Source organism: Myotis lucifugus, unplaced genomic scaffold (genome assembly GCF_000147115.1).
Source record: "Myotis lucifugus unplaced genomic scaffold, Myoluc2.0 scaffold_9, whole genome shotgun sequence".
NCBI lineage: Eukaryota > Metazoa > Chordata > Mammalia > Chiroptera > Vespertilionidae > Myotis > Myotis lucifugus.
Genome location: NW_005871057.1, coordinates 8,023,690 through 8,041,871, shown reverse-complemented (window position 1 = coordinate 8,041,871; position 18,182 = coordinate 8,023,690). Strand labels below are relative to the sequence as shown.

At 35.8% G+C, this 18,182-nt stretch overlaps 1 protein-coding gene across 1 annotated transcript in view; it reads left to right on the top strand.

Moving 5' to 3' along the window:
• SLC6A15 (solute carrier family 6 member 15) overlaps positions 1-6,547 on the top strand; it is a 32,199-nt gene extending 25,652 nt beyond the window's left edge. Inside the window, exons 9-11 of the mRNA XM_023749770.1 lie at positions 2,513-2,672; positions 4,492-4,654; positions 5,728-6,547. Of these exons, the coding sequence (XP_023605538.1) occupies positions 2,513-2,672; positions 4,492-4,654; positions 5,728-6,105 (701 nt within the window). The 3' untranslated portion in view covers positions 6,106-6,547. The remainder of the gene's footprint in view (positions 1-2,512; positions 2,673-4,491; positions 4,655-5,727) is intronic.
• The last annotated feature ends 11,635 nt before the right edge of the window (positions 6,548-18,182 follow it).

Genomic DNA, 18,182 nt, shown 5'->3' with positions numbered 1-18,182 from the left:
GTTTAGCTCTGAAATATTTCAGTAATATTTTATGTGTAAATAAGTCTCAAATATACACCTTTACCACTTACTGCTCTGCTAAGTGTGTGTGTGTGTGTGTGTGTGTGTGTGTGTAAAGCAATTTAAGCAGTTCCTTAAATATTGATACTAAATATCCTCCACTCAGCTGAACAAAAATGAGAAACTTCTTTATCTTTATCAAAAGGCAGTTTCTACTTCTTCAGTTTCTATTCCACTTAAGGCTATTGATATTCTGCCTGATGTGCAGGCTAAATAACAGCCATCTTTGCTGCTTTCCTCGTCTTTGTCTCATAGCCAAAGCCCGTGAGGTAAGCGGGCTTGCAAATTCAGGAAAAAGCAACAGTGTAGAGGGAAGAACACACATGGTAGTGTCTGCTGCCTACTGGGAGACCTATTTGGGCAGAGCAAAGGGAATGTATTCTCTTCCCCCATTACCTGTCTTTGGGATCATACCTGTATTCAAGTTATATTTGACCCCAATAAAGTGATCCTCCATCAACTTTGCCAGATGTATTTTTGTCTTCTCTAGTGGAACAGTGAGATTTAAATAAGTGAATCCCCTGTGATCTTTTCATCTCACATCTCCAGCAAAACTCTGTCTGTACCACCTAGAATTCACTTTCTTCACGTTTGCCTTATACTGTGGTGTAATTAGGAGACAGTGGAAGTGACACAGACTATGGTCCATATTCAAGCTTTGCTACTTCCATCCTGAGACTTTTAAGTACAATATACTGTGACAAGCATTTAAACATTTCAATATATGATAGATTCCAAGTATAGTACATGTTACTTCTCATTATATATATATATATATATATATATATATATATATATATATAATTTGTTTATGTATGGTGCAGCTCATAACCCTAGCATAGTGCTTCAGAGATGGCCTAATATGACCCATACCTGTTGACATTGTTGGAAACCCCATCTTCAAACCCAGGGATTTCTGTGTTCTCACCTTCTTTTGCTTTTGCTCACTTCTGTTAAAAGGTGGTTGACAACTAGAACACAGTCATCTTTTATTTTTGAGGGTTTCTCTACTAATGTGCATGAGAGAATAAAAAGTCAAACAAAACTATGGTAATATTATATGGATTCCAGAAGTTTCTCTAAGTTTTTATATTAATGGTCAGAAGTTTCTCTATCTTTTTCAGATTCTAGTGCAGAAATTTCTTTTAGGTGGTTCTTCTTAGGTTGGATAATCAAATTGCTCAACCCTGTTATAATTGTACTAGAGGCCCGGTGCACGAAATTTGTGCATGGAGGGGGTGTTGCACCCTTTCCTATCTGGAACCCCTTGAGGGATGTCCGACTGTCAGTTTAGGCCCGATCTCTCACAATCCAGGACCGCTGGCTCCTAACCACTCACCTGCCTGCCAGCCTGATCACCCCCTAACCACTCCGTTGGAGGCTTGATCGACGCCTAACTGCTCCCTTGCTGGCCTGATCATCCCCAACTGCCCTCCCTTGCTGGCCTGGTTGCCCACAACTTCCCTCCCCTACCGCGTGAGGCGGCAGAGACACTGGTACTGGCATCCACCATGCCGCATGGAGCTGCAGAACCCCCAGGTCTCACTGTGCAGAGCAGCTGCCAGGTCCCATCTCCGCTATGCACATGCTATCTTGTGATGCCATCTTGTGACGACGTGAGGGTGTGACGACCACCTAGGCTTTTATTAGTATAGATTCCCAACTGGTCTGTTAAGCAATATCAAAATATAGATTTGGGTTGGTGCTAAGGCAAGGCCTGCTAAGTTTTTTTAGTTATGCTTTAAAAATAACCAGACTTCAGTAAAATATAAAACTATGTATTTTATCACAATTTTATTATAAGCTGCATTACTCTCATTATTAATGCAGAAATTCATAGCTTCCAAAACTATAAAATGAGATTAAAACTAGGAATGACCACCCAGTCGATGTGGCTCAGTGGTTGAATTCCCAGTCAGGGCACATGCCCGGGTTGTCGGCTTGATCCCCAGTTTGGGGTGTACAAGAGACAGCAGATCAATGATTCTCTGTCATCATTGATGTTTCTATCTCCCTATCCCTCTCCCTCCTCTCTGAAATCAATAAAAACATATTTTGAAAATACGTAAGAATGACCTATGAAAATTTTCTGCTGGAAAAGTTCACTTTGCTCTTAATAAAGAGAAGAAAGGCATGGGGATTTATACTTTTAAAATCTTCACAGTTTTACCTCATTTATTATTTGTGCTTGGTAAGTAAGTTTGCATAGACTAAGGGAGATGGTTGTATTACTCTCTAACAATGAATTTATATTAAATGTGTGCTAAATCCAGGTAACTATTACCACTATGTAATGTTCCACAATATTAAGAAAGGTATTGCCTATGCATATTATTGACAAGTTATAAAAGTGAAAACAAAATTATATTTTGAATATAGTAAATCATAATACGACTTAAAATACTTGATTCTAAATAAGGGCTTAATTTTTTCATTTATTCCTTTTGTCCAGTTATTTGTTGTCTTCTGGCATTTTGTGTTGGTCTGATATTTGTGCAACGTTCTGGAAATTACTTTGTTATAATGCTTGATGGTTATTCTGCTACGCTGCCGCTTCTAATTGTAGTCATTTTTGAGAATATTGCTGTATCCTTTATCTATGGAGCAGATAAGTAAGTATATTTTCATCTTTATTTTGGAAACACCAATTGACATTATCTATTTAATTTAGAAGGGGAGAAAAATGATTAGAGGGGAAAATACCACAAACAAAATCTTTTGAAGGCTCTTCTTTATTTAACAATTTTAATGAAGTATATTCGCCTATTAGTAATTAGATCGAATTGTGTAGATGGTAATATAGTCTAGGATTCTGGAGCTTGGATTTAATACAGGTTGTCAAATAGAAACGTCCAAGATCTAGTGGCTATTTTCCACAAACCTTATTGTTTTGAGTTATTGTTATCTATGTTTTACAGATGAGAAAACTCAGGCTCAGTGAGATACCAAGTGACTTGCTCATCAAACCTGCCCAGAGACAGACCTGGGACTCATAGTCATTTCTGCTTAACTCCCAGCCTATGCTCCTCATTACTTTGCTGACCTGTTTCATGAGAGGAATTTCATTTTTTTTTATATTTTATTGATTTTTTACAGAGAGGAAGGGAGAGAGATAGAGAGTTAGAAACATCGATGAGAGAGAAACATCGATCAGCTGCCTCCTGCACATCACCCACTGGGGACGTGACCGCAACCAAGGTACATGCCCTTGACCGGAATCGAACCTGGGACCTTTAGGTCCGCAGGCCGACGCTCTATTCACTGAGCCAAACCGGTTTCGGCAAGGAGGAATTTCATTTTTTATGCTACATAATGCCTTGTGTAACAGGCCAATTTTGGGAAAATACAGGGTGTCCCCCAAAAATGTATACACAGTTTAATAGCTGATAGCTCAATTTTGAGAATGAAATGTATTTTAATAAACACTGCCTTTATAATTATCCAAAGTGTGTGTATACATTTTGGGGACACCATATATGTACTGCTCTGAGATATATATGGCATTTGATATACACAACTTCATATTTATATGGAGTCATTATTTGAATTCACTAGATGCCTTTAACCTCTGAATTATATACCTGCTTGATGTGAGAGGTGTATATACTTGCTGTGAGATGAAGCATGAGAGTAATCTCAGAAGAAAAATGTTCCTGGAGGCATTTTTGGCAAAATATTGTCCATTTTTTTAAGTTTCTGTCTTTAGTGAACATGTATAGACTAAAGCAATAAGATCATCAAGCTTATTAGAGGTCTGTGTAAAGTAGGAATGTGTGTTGAATGAAGACCAGAGCCCTCTTACACATCACAGAGAGGAACATATTGACATTGAATAAGCTTTGTGAGAATGTTTTCATTACTGTCAAAAGCTCCAGGTAAGGGAACTTCCATTTTGTAGTCATGTACTAGATAGCAATAGTAGCAATGGCTGTCTGACATGCACTGATTCTTAAACTTCATAAAAATACTCTGTGGTAACTAATAGCATCCATGTCACATGGAGAATGTGCCCTCCTGTACAGAAGGACTTACTACATTAGTTGTAGAGCTAGGACTTTAACTTTGACTTTAATTTCAAAACCAGCCATCTGGACACTCTATCAAGCTACCTACAAGTTCTAACCTGCATTGTATTGAAATTTGATAAAGTATTGATGATGTTGTGTTCATAGAGTAGGAAGTCATCAGTAGAAGGAGACATTTCAGTAGTTGGCTAAAGAGTGCTTTACCTAAATAAAAATTACAGTATGTATTTAACTGGTTCCATTTTACTTTATATGATCTTAATTTATGTCATCTTCCAGTGTAACTTTTTGATAAGTATAAAATGTCATATGGTATCATGTCTAATTCCCTGTCAAATCATTGGTCTAATGCACATTTATAAGGTAATACATAAAATTGAGAAATAATTGCCTTCTTTTTATTTAGATTTATGGAAGACCTAAGAGATATGCTGGGCTTTGCTCCCTACAGATATTACTACTATTTGTGGAAATATATTACGCCTCTAGTGCTATTATTCCTGCTAATAACTTCTACTGTGAATATGATATTAAATCCTCCTGGCTATGATGCATGGAATAAAGACAAGGTAAAATACAAAATAAGGAAGTTTTTACCTTTTGCTTTCTTCACAGTATATTTTACTATTTAATGACTGGTGTTGCTTTTATGCAAAAATCTTGAGATTTATGTTTTGTTCATTCCCAAACATATATGATTTTTTTATACATTGTAGATTTTTATACATTGTAGATTACATCAAATATTAATTTGGTTCTCATTAAAGTAGCTTTATTCATGTCACCACATAGATGAACCAATGATTATTCAGCCTTGAACTAGAAAATATATTGCTCAAACCACCAGAAATATTTTCCCTTACAAATGTATTAAATCATATCCCAGATACTATTTTCTGATGAAAAGATGCATCAACCATATAGATACAATGTAAACAACTGTCGAAGTAATATTTTGTTATAACTATTTTATATTAGCAATGACTATTTCAGTTCTGTCTTCAGGCTGCATTACCCATATCATAATGCAACCATTATGTATACATGGGATGTTATAAAGTTAGAGTGCTTATTTTTCAGGAGTATTTCTGACCTTTATTCTATGGTCAATAATTCTATATAGTAACAACTGAATTCATGGCGAGGCATAAACAAGTCTGTTATCCCTCACCAAAACCCCAGAAATGTGATAAAATTTAGATTTCAAAAGTCAATATGGCATATGTAACAGGTATCTATTGCTTAATAACAAACTACCTCCTCAATGTCACAATTGAAAGCAATGCTGATTATTCTTTCTTGGGTGCTATGGGTGAGCTGGATGAGTCTTCTTTTGTTCTTGCCTGAGCTAACTCATGCAGTTGATTAAACTTGAAGAGCCAGAGTCTCTCTGTAATTTTTTATTCTTGGCTTCTTCCAACTAATATGACTTATGGCAGCATTCTATGACATGAGCAGAAATTGCAAGGCCTTTAAGGTCTAACCTCGAAGTTGCTTAATTTCACTTCTAAGCCATTCTATTGGACATAGTAAGTCACAAGAACAGGTCGAATACTTTGCTTACAAACCTGAGACAAATATAATATTTTTTTCCATACTTGCAGGGAAAATAGATTATTAATACATATTTTGGTGTTAACAGGCATCTAAGGAATTTCTGAGATATCCAACGTGGGCAATGGTTATCTGTATATCTCTGGTAGTCGTAGCACTCCTCCCCATCCCGGCTGTCTTCATCATCCGTTGCTTCAACCTTATGGAAAACAGTTCCGGTAATTTAGCCTCCGTGGCCTATAAGAGAGGAAGGGTACTAAAGGAGCCTGTAAACTTAGAGGGAGATGATGCAAGCCTCATTCATGAAAATTCAAGCGAAATGTCATCTCCAAATTTGGGTAAAAATATTTATCGGAAGCAGAGTGGATCACCGACGTTGGACACTGCTCCCAATGGGCGATACGGAATAGGGTATTTGATGGCAGATGTGGCAGATATGCCAGATCTGCCCGAATCTGACTTGTAGCTGGGGGCGGGGGTGTTGGATCAGGAGGGTTTATTTTGGTTAATTGGTATCACTGAACATTGTCTTCATGAAGAGAGAAGCTTTAGGCCTCACTTATCAGAGGGCATCTCAGGTGTCCCCTGGCTGTGATCTTTAACACGAACAGTGTATGCAAATTCAGCTGGTGTGTTCCTTTGGGTTCTCCAGTTTACATTCGCACAGGAAGAGTGGCAGACAAAGCTTACAGGGACTGAGGTTCACGTTTGTCAGAATTTTTAAAAACACTTTTGGTGATTTTTTTCAAGTATTTCTTTCTCTACAAAAACAGGTGTTACCTCAGTTTCTAATAATTTCTGGATGAAATGGCATTTGCAATTCAAAAATGGTGGACGCACTTTAAAATGCATAAGTTTGCCTTTAGGGTAACTCCCAGCATTACAATGAACAGTTCTGTAAGTTGGTGCCTCTCAGCACATTTCTGTGACTATTTTGTGTAGATAGGCTGTACTTATTTTGGTTGCATTGATACCTTGTCAGGCAATTAGTTGAAGAAAACTGCAAAGTATTTTCTTATGTGATTGCTGTATAGTGCAATAGTATCAAAGAATAAGAAGGCACTGATGTTGAGACGAAAAGTTATATTCAGGATCATGTGTATGATGGTTGTATATTTTGTGTGAAATATGTGTGAAAATGACATAAGTGTGAATCACTTAGCACTCTCAAGAATTATGCAGATTCTGCATTGTTCTATGCCGTGTGCCTAAAAAACCTACTTGATGTTTATTGTGGATTCAATATTACTCATAGTATATTTATACAATATACTTGCAGTGTATATAGATGTATATTAGTATTCTAAGTACTGATTTAAAAACTTGAAGCAAGATGGCATTTTATTTCATATCTTTCTGTTTTGCTTCTGTTTTCTGCAAATATGAATCCTTTTTTAAGTGATTGTTAAAATTGTACGGCATTACATTTTAAGCTACAAATAAAATTTAAAAATGATATTTGTTTTTCACATTGATTTTTCTTGTATCACTTGAACTGGATTACTTTGCATTTCAGTCAACACTTAGGAATTTCATCATAATTAGCCATCATATTTCAAGTAGGATCAATATATGATTAACAGAGTTACCACTACTTTGGAGACAACAGCAAAGTAGAGTATTACGGTGAAATGGTGTTTTGATGTGGTCCCACAATTCTTGAAAAAAATACTTGTAGTCTCCCAGGAAACCACATGTACAGTTGGCAGCTTGCTGGTCAGTATTATCTCAGAAGTATAAAATATTATGGTGATTTTTATGAAACTGTTGTATATATGAAATTAGATGAAGCAGGAGAACTCCACTGAGTACCATCTCATTAAAAGGCTTTTATTTATAACTATAAAAATATATTAGTTGTATTTTTTAAATTATGGCTAAAGCAGCAAAAAATGGGAGATAGTACCGCATCATATCCATTGATTCCTCTTTGCCAAATATTCTTGGTCTGCTATAGGCATATATTATAGACTGCATAATATTTTATACTTCTGAGTCTCTCCTTTTCGTTTATTTTCATTAGTCTGTTCTTCAGCTACCCATTCATTTATTTATTTGCTCATCCTTTCAGCATCTATTCACCAAGAATCTATCTTATTCTCAGTGGTAAGCCATGCACCACTGTAAATAGAATATGAATTATCCATCTTTTCCCCAGTTTCTCTCCTTCCTCACGGACACCCCTTCCCCACCCTTTCCCAGGCAGTGTAGTATTTAATCAGTGAATGGTAGTATGAATTATTCTCCTCTGCACTTTAAAATTTGAGGCTACTTGTTTTTGTATTACTTTCCACTACTTCTGTAAACTATGGTGTACACTTGCCCCTGAACATAACATAGCCAAGTATTGTGTATCTTCAAATATAAAGGCAGGCTGGGGAGTGTGCAGGAGGGCTGATAGTGTGTGCAGAGTGGAATATAAGAACAATAGAGAAAAAAATTACTATTATATATTAGAGTCATAATGTGGGAGTCTAACATATTGGTGCAATGAAGTCTTAGGATGTAATTTTGTGAAAGTATATTTGCATTTCCATGTGTCTCTGTTTATGTGCATTTTTAGACAGAAGTTTATTTTTTCATTTAATCTTCAAATATGTACAAGATTTCAGAAAGTTTAAGATAAAGATACAGTGTTATTAATTACTAGAGGCCAGGTGCATGAATTTGTGCACGGGTGGAATCCAGCTGGCCCACCCTAATCGGGGTCAGGGGAAAGGATGTGGGAGGTTGGTAGTTGAACTCCTGGTTGGTCAACTCCTGCCCAAGGGGACAATTTGCATATTAGCCTTTCATTATTTAGGATAATTATGCTTTTGAGTTGCCTGTGCCCTTTCTGTATATTTTAAACATACTGAATTGGAATCCTTTTAGAATTGGATGCAGGACATGAATATTTTTTTAAAAAAAACACATATTGTAATGTTAGTTAGGTACCACAGGAATGAAAAAGATAAAAAGAAGTACAAGTAAAATATGAAACCGGGTTGTCTTGAAAGAGAAAGAAAACAACAATGTGAAAACTGTGATAACGGGTGAACACCATTTGGTGGATAGAAGCTGGAATTTAAAATAAACCCTTTGAAAGTAAAATATCTTTCTCCTTTTGATTTTGTTCTGGTCACTGTGTTTCCTGAACAATCCCAAAGAGATTCCTATTTATCTTGATTGACTATGAATAAAATCAATAGCAATCACATGGATTTTTTCCCCATACACTTTAGTTGTAAATTGTTTGAACCGTAATGTATTGACAAAAAGAAAAAAACCATAAAACTCTAGAAAACTGTTGGAAATATTAAAGATAACACTTTCCATAAGCTATCCATTACTGAGCATAGCACATTTTTACCTTTATAACTTAGAACCGAAGTAAAATGTTCCATATGTTATTTTGCCTCAAATGACTGACTCCAAAATTGGCTGATTTACTAGTTATCCTGATATGCATTCCCACCTAAAACATTGCCTTAAGAATGCTTATCACGTGGAGGTAAAAGAGAAAAGGTGCTGAGACATTATCTCGTCCTAAAATCAATGTCTTTTGAATTCTACTAATGTTTTAGCATACCACAGTGATTCCTGGCACCATCATCAAAACACACAGATGTATGTATTACCACACCACCACCACCAAAAACAAAATACCTGATTTATATGAACAGCAAGAAATGTGCCATGTGGTGCCTAGACAATGCCATATGTGCCGCCATGTACATAAAAGGAGCCATGCCTGTAGATTAATGGTGATATCTCAGCTGCTATTCTGTTTCCACTGATGGCCTTTTCAGGGCATATTCAGTTGTGTACTAAGGAAGGTAAAGGTTCTTTAGAAGAGACTGACGTATTTCTAAGAATACAGTTTTCTCAGTAAAAAAGAAACACATTAAAAGGGCTGCAAATATATCTCATTTTACTGTTCTTTAAAGGAATGCTTATAAAACAAGCAACCAAAAAAAAAAAAAAGAAGAAGCAGAACATGATACCCCAGAGCACCCCAATCTGAAATGAATGAGTAAACCTTACATTTGTGAGCATGGTAGCAATGATGACATTCATTTTATCTGTTCATCACAAGCAGTTACCCATATTATTATGCTTTTTAAAATGGGTTTTTATTGATTTTGGAGAGAGGAAGGGAGAAGGAGAGAGAGATAGAAACATCAATGATGAGAGAGAATCATCTATCAGCTGCCTCCTGCATGTCCCCTACTGAGAATCAAGCCTGCAATCTGGGCATGTGCCCTGACCAGGAATCAAACCTTGACCTCCTGGTTCATAGGTTGATGCTCAATCACTGAGTCACACTGGTTGGACTTTACCCACATTATTAACCAGATACACCAAATTCATAGATGCAGAGGCCTGGCCTATATTCATTTCTCCAAAGATCTCTCTTTTGTCAGTAATATGTTTTTTTCCCTTTCATTTTAAGGTTTGCTTTATTTTAGGTAAATATTTAAATGATCAAATTGGGAGATTTGAGGTCAGTTAGATTAAAACTGGTAGAATTAAACAATGAAGATAGTTTTTCTGAGCAAGAGAGGATCTGGATGGTCCAATCTCTGGGGGGAAAAAGCAAGTAGAAATTTATTGATTGTCTGCTTTCTTAATAGACATTTGGGTAGAATTATTTTAATTAAGCCTTTCTGTAAATATAAGAGATTTAATCATCTCAAACTTTTTTTTTAGATGCTGTAGATAGTAATGCAATGTCAATGTAGAATACCAACCAACAGGCCATTTTGATAGGGGAGGGGCATGTAATAGTTAAAGAATCACAGTTGTTTTATACTTATTCACATAGAAAAGAGATTTTTCTTACAGACCCTGGGAAACTGAAGGATGTGTCACCAGAAGGAAATCAGGGACCAGAGACAAGGATATCTCAAAGCCCAGATGAGCCGGACACTGAAAAGAAGATACCTGTTATGCTCGGATCAAGGGTAGAACCTACCTGAGAGGAGACAGCGTCCCGGGGCTATCTTTGCAAGGACAATGATAGAAAGAAGGCCCTGGGAACTCCCCAGTTTTAGATTTTTTTACCCACCCTCTAACCTTATATAAACACTGGCTTGAAATGAAATGTCAGAGCAGTCTTTTCAAAGTATTACACCTGCCGCTCTCTCAGATGGCCAGTCATCTGAATAATAAAAAGCACCACAAAGATTCAACCTTGTCTCTACTTATTCGAGTCTGGTATTGATGGGTAGCAGGATCCTTTCGTGTCCAGTTTCAATTTGAAATAGAAACATTTACTCTCACTTTTTTTAGCCAAGTGTGGTCACCAATAAACTGATTCTAGAACTTAGATTCAGTAGAATAAATCTAATTATTTACATAGTATATACACATCATATGGAATTTATTCTATAGTTTATTTTCACCTCATAGTCACACCTAATATCCATGCAATATTGAGGGTTTTTTTTTCATTCAAAACTTTTTCACTTTGATTTTTCCCCCACCTCTTCATAAAATATTTATATTCAAACAAATCCCAATTCAAACGAGTTACCCAAACAAGTCCCATTTCACAAACTACCTTCCTATTGAAGTTTACAGATGGACTACAAAAACAACATGCTTTTTTGTCATCACTTTGTGGTTAATTTACTTCTTTTCTTTTCAAAACTGCAGTAGTTCATATCCTAAACTTAAATTTGTAAAATATTTTAATTTTTCAAATTCAATTTATTTAAATAACACTGTTAGAACTAGTTCTCTATTTTCAGGCAGAGTCAGCAAAACGCCTCTAGGATGGGGTTGATTGATAGAAAAATCACTTTTTGGGGTATTTCCCCCATAAAAGTACACTTTCTAATACATACAATGATGACAAGCTCTAGTTTAGAAATTTTTCCTTGATTTTGCCATGAAATGAAAAAACAAACAAAAACTTGACATTTCACAAGCAGTTTGTTTTATGGGAATTCAATTGTTGTATATGATTAAGGCATAAGTATTTATTTTTCATGATGGAATAATTTCAGGTAATGTTAACGCCATGAAGGATATTTTTTAAATAGGGAGAGAATAATTTTGCATTTAATGATGCTATTTGTGAGTGAAAATAATGATGATGATTTGTCAATAGTCTGAAAAAATTTGTCTTTGCATTATTGTTAAGGTAATCAAAAAGTAATTTTATGTTTATGAGTCTTTTAACAGAAAAAAAAGTACTGCTTGTATATCATTAATAAAAAAAACAAAGCAGTTTTAGTCTGTTCAGAGAAAATAGGGAGATATTTCCAGCAAAAGAGCTTACTTGTGTGAACCAGACAGAAGGCTGGACTGTGGGGTCTTGCTGCGTTAGGCTTCCCCGATCAGCCAGGCATGGCAACCCTGTCTGCTCTTATTGATTAGCTCTCAAGGCTGATTTGGAGCTTGTGCTGTCAAGGTTTTAGGTTTGTCCAGTTGGTTTCACACAAAGAAAATTCTAGGACCTGTCACCTTAGAATGTAGCCAGCGCTAACAGCAGCCCCATCTTCAAAGGCACCAGGGAACAAGTTGAGAGAGGGTTAATCGCCGAACATAAGCTATGGGAAACCTAGAAAAATAACCCTTACTTGTCATTCAATGTTGTAAGAAGCATAGTATGTCTCAGGTATTATGGATTTGAAAAGATAGAGACTCGGCTGCTGAAAATTATAGTCCAAACTTTTGAAACAGTGAAATGTAATCATTTAAGAGCTCTAACTTTGAGGCCTGGGCAGCTAGATATAGAGAAATTAGCTACTGCGTCCCTAATTCTTATTAACAGCATTTAAGCTGGGTGTTTATAGGATTTACCTTGGTTAGCCCTAAACTTAAAGTCAACTTGATTTCCCTTGGCTCTTTCCTCTCTCCTTGCCCACGCGCAGGCCGCAGTGTTCTCTAGGCCTCTTCCGTCCTCTTCGCCTTCTCCTTAATTCACATCTACTAGTCAAGGCATAAATGACTAGTAAAAGTTTTAGGTTTTTAGCTCTACTCCCAGAGACAACTGCCCCATTTGATAGAGAGTACAGTCTCAAATCAGTGCCCCCCTTTAATCCAGAGAGCCCTAGTTGGGGCGGGGGGGGGGGGGGGCGCGGTGGCAGTGGAAAGGGCTTCTGCTCTACTCCATCTCCCTGTATTCAACTTAAAGTGGCTTCACTTTTTTCAGTTTTGGGGTTGGGTAATATTTCATTAAAAATGAATCCCAAGTTTACAAAAGACAATATGCAAACATTTCAATTTTACTATATGAAACATGTATAAAATAAGAACTCTTTGATCCTGAATTCAGATTTATATTTTTTTAATATGAGCTCTGCCATTTATTAGTATGTAACTCTGGACATTTATCAAGCCAATCTGAGCCTCAGTTCCTTATCTGTAAAGTGGATTTACTAATAATATCTACCATGTATAACTATTATGAGAATTAAGGAAGATAAAATGCTCAACACAGTTGCTGGTCCATATTAGGTGGTAATTATACTCAGGCATTCTTCAAATGCAGAAGGTGATCCTTTACAATCTTGGAACTTTTCAAAATACTTAAAAACAAAACCATATATAAGTATTTTCCTATATGTAAGAATAGCTGTGAGATGCCAAGACAAATTAAGCCTCTTAATTTATAAATGGCTAAGGCATTATATACTTCTGTTCCATTACAAGTACATTTCCTAAGCTAATGCTACTTATAAAATACAGCCAACTAGAGAAGCCAAATATGTTACAGGATCTAACTAACCAATGAATGCAGGGCTGAAGAAAGAAAATGTAGCCCAAAAGTCAAGAGCCAGAGAGTTAGGCCCAGCCTGCATGGCTCAGTGATTGAGCATCAACCCATGAACTATGAGGTCACTATTCAATTCCCTGTCAGGGCAATTCAGTTAAATTACCAGTCCGGGGTGTGCAGGAGGCAGCCGATGATCAATGATTCTCTTTCATCATTGATGTTTCTATCTCTCCCTCTCCCTTCCTCTCTGAAATCAATAAAAATATATTTTAAAAATAAAAGAGAGAGTTAAAGAAGGAATCAGAACCAAGAAGCAAATGAAAGAATGAGGTTTGAGGGACCAGAACTTTGTGAATAGAAATACCAAAATCTCCTTCATATGGGGGTAGAAATGGTTTGTTGTATTGGCTCAAAGGAATCAGATCAATGCGGACTCTCTTTGCACTCTATAAAGATAATATAGCCAAGATGACGCGTGCATATATGGAAAGCAAGTTGGATAATATGTGTTGACAATTTCAGATCTGAGAATCTAGAGAGCATGGGAGGATGTGAGTGACTGGGCTACATGTCTAAATTCTTTTAAAATGCGACAAAAAAACAACAACAAGGAAATAACATACAGCCAAAGGCCAGATTCTGCTAATAGGCTGCCAATTTATAATCACATCACATACAATATCTCATCTGTTCTTACTATCATCATGGAGTCCATATAACATCTTGGGAATGGCATGGCCAGGGAATATTTCTTGATGCACTGTTATCCCAGCAGGCAAATAAGAAGACATGGGAGTTAACTTATGAAAATGTTTGGGTGCTTAGACAACTGTATTTACCTAAACACATAAACATGTAGACAATTCAGAAAGGGGAAAATATGTAAAAATGTCCTGCAAAATATAATGACGGCCTTTTTCATAAGTCAACTGCCTGGCCCTTGGTAAATTCTGGAGTGCTCTGGAGTGCTCCTGGTATGAAATCTTAGAGAGAGAACAAGGAGGGAGGGTGTATTTGTTTTCTAAGGCTGCCATCGCAAAGTACCAAAGACTGGGTGGCTTAACAGAGCAGAAATCTATTCTCTCACTGTTCTGGAGGCCAGAAGTCTGAAATCATGCCATGCTCTCTCTGAATGCCCCACACCTTTTTCTTAGTTCTGGTGGTATTGGAAAAATGTTGGTGTTCCTTGACTTGCCGATGCATCACACCCACCTCTACCTTCTTTGTCACATGGTGCTCTCTCTTCTCATGGCTATGTCTCTTCTTAGAAGGGTAGCAGTCTGTTGTATTAGGGCCCAGCATGATTCCGTATGCCTTATCTTCATCTGATCTGCAAAACCCTTTTCCAGATAAGGTCACATTCAGAGGTACCAGAGGTTAGGATTTAACATATATATTTTTTGGGGGGGGGGAGGGAGCACAATTCAACCCACTACAGAGGTGGTTGCACCTGTATTCCTTTGTGTTCCACTTTCCTGATGGAATTATAAATTATATATTTTATCATTTTCTTTACTTTCTAGAGGAAAATGCAAATAACTGGAACATTTACAAGTGTAATTATGGCCTGACTGTTTTCTTAAATATCTTTCTAAGGCTCTGCATTTCCCTCAGGATAAAGTCCAAACTGTTTATGATGATAGACCTGGTTTTTCACAATAAGTTTCTGCCTTACCTCTGGCTCATCTCTTCAGCATATTCTACACCCCAGCCGTGGGCAAGTGCTGAATTTACACTTCTTTGAATCTTAAATTCCTTCTAATTCATTTCTTTGCACATACTGTCCAGATGGATCTACATTTCTCTCCATCCCTTTCTTTATCTTTAGCTAGAACCAACACATCTTTCAGTTCTCAGTTTGGATGGTATTTCCTTTGTGGGGCTATTTGCCTTGTTGTGCTCTGTTTATACCTGGACCGGCACTTATCCCACTATGTTCAAATTCTCTGTTCCCCACATTAGCCAAAGGTTAGATGCTTTGTTTTATTTAGAATTGTATCTTCAGGACTTAGATAGGGCTTGGCACAGAATGGTCATGCACGTTTTTTGGGGTGGGGGATAAGAGGTAGGAAGAGGAGAGAAAGAGGTATGGAAAAGGGAAGAAGCATTAGAGGAGAATAAAAAAGGCCATGTCAGGTGCCCACACTCTTATTAAGTAGGCTCAAACTGAAGCATGGTAGCATCCATCTCGGGTAAAAATTGCTGTTTAATATTTTAACCCTGCTGATTTGGCTTCTGTAATTATTTCCTTGCTAAAATAATAGAAAAGTTATTTTGATTTTCTGAACTTATATAAGTTATCCCATTCCATTGAATACTCCATTGATTGCGGTTTGAATACCCCATTGATTGTGATCTTACTGGTCTTTTGAAATACATTCCTTTGCCCCTGGAGACCAGGACAGCACAATTACTCTAAATTGCCTCAGTGGCTCTAGATAATGTGTTTCCGTTGACTCAGTGGTCCCAAGACCTGAAACTATAATTAATCTTTGTAGAAAACTAACTTGCTCAATCTAAGCTTCTATAACAAACTGCTTTTTGCAAACTAGGTTTCTCATTCCAAACCTCAAGATGTAATCAATATCTTTGTGATATTTGCCTATATAGGTCTGATGTTTTGGCCAAAGGGGCACTACGAGATTTGGAGAACATTTGCCCCCTCATAGTCCTGGCTTCGAAATAAATGTGGCTCCTTAATTTGACTTCTTGAGGCGTCCTTGTGTGATTCACGGGGTACAATACAACAAAACTAGACTACCAATTCAATTTGTTAAAATGATCTAACAAGAGATGAGCTGACAATATTTGGGTTCCTTTTAGGAGTAATGGATAGATATATCAGATGTTTTTTATAAATTATCTTGATCATAGAGTACCAGTAGACTTTTGGACTGAGAAACAGGAAAACGGGTATCCTGGGTTCAAATGCCATCTCTGCAACTTAGTATCCAAGTGACTGAGTAATACATATACTTCTCTATACTTCCTTTTCCTCATCTGTATATTAGGGATGATATAATACCTACCTTATATGATTGATGTGAGAATACTATAGTATAGGGGAATATATGTAGAATGCTTTTTACCTAGAACAATGCATATAAAATAGTGCATGTTATATAGTACTAATTATTATTTCAACATTTTCTTATTCAGCTTTTTTCATATGGATTAACCAGCCATGGTAAGCAGCTATTGTTTAAATATTAAAATGAATATTTTTATAAGGCATAAACTCAACTATTATATTTCAGTTTTTCATGAAATATACTATTCTAACTCTGGTTCAAATTCAAAGAGCACTATTTGAGAAAAAAACTTGTGGAAATTCTATGTTGACTGAGGAGAAAAATTATACAAATAAAAATTCTTAAATGCTGTTTTGTACTAAGGAAGTTATCTAACAAAAAATAAAACAATAATTGGACAGAATAGAAGGAATTAAATCATATTAAAAAAATTTTTTCTCTCCACTTTGAGATGTTTAAAAACCTCTGAGTGTCATACAAGTACCTTCCATAAGAGGGCAGTAGCACATTTCGATAACAATGCAAGGTTTTCAAATATTTTCATTTACATTATGACTAACTAAAGTGACAGTAATAATTGGTGTTTCGAATGTTGTATATTTATGTAAAATTTTTGCTTTTATAGCTTAAAGCTGTATGTTTTACACCTTTATTATGATGTAACTTTAAAAGGGAAAATATTTGTATGTAGAAATAAAATCTGTATAAAATATAAAAAGACCAACATAATTGATTCTTAAAAACAAAAATACAAACAATAATTACAAATCTTGTTTTCTTTAATAAAAGCAACCATAAAATTAACATAATGTATTGATATTCCAGTAGCAATTCTGAACATTAGTAAAATATTTTGAGAATACTTTTCTCTTGTTAAATATAAGTAGCTAAAATATATTAGCCAATTTTTCCATCATTGTATTGACACTTATTGTGTGTGTGTATGTATTAGCGACTGTAGAATGCCAAGAATCATCTTTTGAAAATAAATTATTTGAAAATAAAAAAAGTACCTCTTTGTAAGAGATAATATAACAAAATAAATGTATTCACACTATTTTATATACTATGCTCACAAGTATGCAATATTTTTTATTGATGTAAACTCATAATGTTTCTTAAGAAAAATCTTCAGGTAGTGTAATGATATTTTTACAATATATGATTATGAGTTTGGGGATACATACATTTTTTTAAGAACTTAAATCTGAGAAATGTAAATGAATTGAACATCATATCAATAATACTACCCAAAATACATTTAATCAACAACTAACACTTTTTTAGTATTTTTATGCAAAAGAAAGTTCACAGCAAGACCTTTGCATTTCTGATGTAAAGTTTATTCTTCACCACATCCATATGAGTTAGCTATCTCAATATCATGAGCCCCTTTTTATACTTGATGAGTATAATCTGTTGGCCTAGGTCACAAGCTAGCAAGTGGCAGAGTCACATCTCCAGGAACAGAGATTTTAACCAGTTTGTTGAAATAAAACGTCAAAATTTCACACGTTTGTAAAAACTAGGTAGTTGATCTTATATTTTTACTTTTGACCTGTGTGTCACTGTGTAAAAAAGAGTCCATTTTAAATATGATTGCATTTGAGCTAGGACCCAAGAATGAAATTAAAGTGATTAAAAGATATGATGAGGTTTCCTCCTTTTTCTCCCTTTTCCTCCTTAGTAAGTAATGAGCTTTTCCTAAAACTGCTGGAATATTGATACATGTAAATTAGAGGGACGAAAAAAATAAATGTAAGACAGTGGAGTTACAAACATAGAAAGGGTGACTAGAATTGG